General features: G+C 42.6%; 1 protein-coding gene across 1 annotated transcript; it reads right to left on the reverse strand.

Moving 5' to 3' along the window:
* Positions 1 to 255: 255 nt before the first annotated feature.
* On the reverse strand, positions 256 to 1,497 carry LOC129968415 (uncharacterized). Its single transcript, XM_056082273.1, has one exon. The coding sequence runs from the start codon at positions 1,495 to 1,497 to the stop codon at positions 256 to 258; it is 1,242 nt and encodes a 413-aa protein (XP_055938248.1).
* Positions 1,498 to 2,601: the final 1,104 nt, after the last annotated feature.

Consider the following 2,601-nt stretch of genomic DNA (forward strand, 5'->3'; position numbering starts at 1 on the left):
GCAAGGAAGTGCGTAGTGGAAGTGGTGAGCTTGGATATAGATTTGAAGTCAAGATGCAGACTCCACCTGAAGTCGATGGGTCAGTTACAGCGTCTTGACGAACACTATTATAACTACGTATTTTGAAAGGAATATCCGATTTCAAGAAAGTTTCTTGAAAGGCGAAACAAAAGGGATGAAATTTGTTAATGAGAGATTTAATGTCCACAATTTTAGAGCGAATGCCGCGACAATTCCATGAAAGAAATGTACCCATTAAGTAATTTGAGGTGAAAAAGGATTTGAGACGGAAACATTAGGAGTTGGAGAAACTTCGCAACTCATCTTAAGGTCTTCATCCTCCTCCTCCGAGGGATGTAAGTTAATTACATCAGAACTTTTTGGAGTGCCACCGAACAAAGAAGGTAAATCTTTGTGTATGAGGCCTTTCTCCGCAATACCCAGGGCTAAAGATTGCTTTTTTGATTGTTTTTTGAACGTCTTTGCTAAATCTTTGCGAGGAAAACCGTGCTTAGAAATTTTAAGCTTTAAAGACTTTTCAGCTTTAGAAGGCTTCTTGCGTTGAGCTTTAACTGTTTCCGAGTTGACCGTATCAGAAGTATCTGTGTCAATGTCAGGAGGAAAATCATTTATTTCATATTGCGTACTTTGGCTAACAAGGGTTTTCTTCACTGCCGAAGCGTAAGTGTTACCAGACGTCGTTGTCCGAGCTTTGACAATCCGTCGGGCTTCGGGATAAGACATCTTTTCCTTGAATTTAACTTCAATGACCTCTTTTTCAAACTTCCAGATAGGGCAAGACCGAGAATAAAAAGTGTGATTGCCCTTACAATTTACGCACTTTTCTGTTGCATTACACTCAGCGTTATCATGACCGACTTCTGCACACCGGGCACAAGTAAGTTTCCCGCGGCAAGCAGTTTTTGGGTGGCCAAAACGCTGGCAATGGAAACAACGTAGAGGTGTGGGGATATATGGCCTGACTGGGCAGTTAATATATCCTGCCTTGATAGAGACGGGAAGTTTTGGTGACCTGAAAGTCAGGATCAGATGCTTCGTCGGAAGGAGCTGTTCATCCCTTCGTATGAAAATGCGTCGCGCATGTGTAACTCCTTGTGGTTTTAATTCATATGCGATTTCCTCTAAAGGAACATTAAAAAGTTCTTTAACAGTTATGACACCTTTAGAAGAATTTAGAGTTTTATGAGGTTCCATTGTTATCTTTATATCAGCTAAAGCTTTAATTTTCATAATTTGTTTCGCTTGTTTCATAGAATTAACTTCTACAAGTAGATCTCCGGAGCGAATTTTCTTTATTGATGTGACATCTCCAACAGTAGCGGAAATATCCCTTTGGACAAGAAAAGGTGAAACATTAACGAAAGTTTCGTTATTTGTGGAAATACGCTTGACAAGAAAGAAAGAATCAAAATATGTTGGTAGATTTTTTACAGTGACATGCCCACTTAAGGGACGAAGTTTGCCTTTGGCACCCATGCAGCATGGTAAAAAGAATTCGGGCCCCGACGGCACCACCCACCACCGAGCCCTACGAGGGAAGGCAGCCACCGGCTCTGGACACTCCCAGCCTCGGCACTTACCTTGGTGCTAGTCGGAGCCTATACGCTCAGAGTCATCGCCAGGAACGTTGACCACCCTTAACGCCAAGCCCCAGAGATTGACCCTTTCGCTTGATCCCTAGCAGACTAACCAAATGGTTAGCATACCAGCCGATTGATGCACAGGGGACCACAGTGGACCTCCCGTCTTTCTAATGGGTCGCCACGCACGGCCAACACGTGGGGTTTTGGCTGTCCATGAGAAGCAAGAAGCAAACAGAGCGGCGACAGCTTCTCATGGAGAGCTCCCTCGCTTGCCGTCGAGGGATAGAAGGACAAAGCAGACAGCAGAAAGCGTAGGGGAGAGAGAACTGAAAGGGAGTATAGATCCCTGGGTACCTCGGGATTGGGACACCCGTACTCACCTATAGTAGGCGAGCCCCTGAGGGAAAGAATAGAACGGGACAGATCTTACGAGTTGGAGAAACTCCGTCTTGCAAGTGGATTCTCAGAAGTTGGAGCAGAATTCTGGTCTTGAAATTTTGTCTGCAGACCAACAAGCTACATTGAAACTAGCAACTTGAAAAAGTTAGTTAGTTAGTTAGTTATTTTGGATTTTGTGGCACAAGAGCCAAATCTGGCTAAGCTGCGCCAAACATATGGTTAAATATAAAAAATATTCAGTGGAGTTCTAAAAAGTTGAAGTAAAATTTGCAAAACCAAGAAATGCGGAGATAAAATTTTACTAGTTAAATAAAATGGAAAAAACCAATTTCTTTCAAGAAAGTAAAAATATTTGGATGGGGATGTTCTCCCACCAAGTCACGAATGTTTGAAGATGATGTACCGAATAAATGTAATCGATGAGAATTAAAAATTGGACATTGTGATAAAATATGAATAACAGTTAAATTAACATCACACGCATTACAGACTGGACATCGCTCACCAAATAGAAGATGTTTATGTGTGAGGCGAGTATGGCCAATGCGAAGCCGAGTCAATTTGACGTCCAACTCGCGTACTGGAACTACCGGCCACA

The sequence above is a fragment of the Argiope bruennichi genome, chromosome 5 (genome assembly GCF_947563725.1).
Source record: "Argiope bruennichi chromosome 5, qqArgBrue1.1, whole genome shotgun sequence".
NCBI classification, from domain to species: domain Eukaryota; kingdom Metazoa; phylum Arthropoda; class Arachnida; order Araneae; family Araneidae; genus Argiope; species Argiope bruennichi.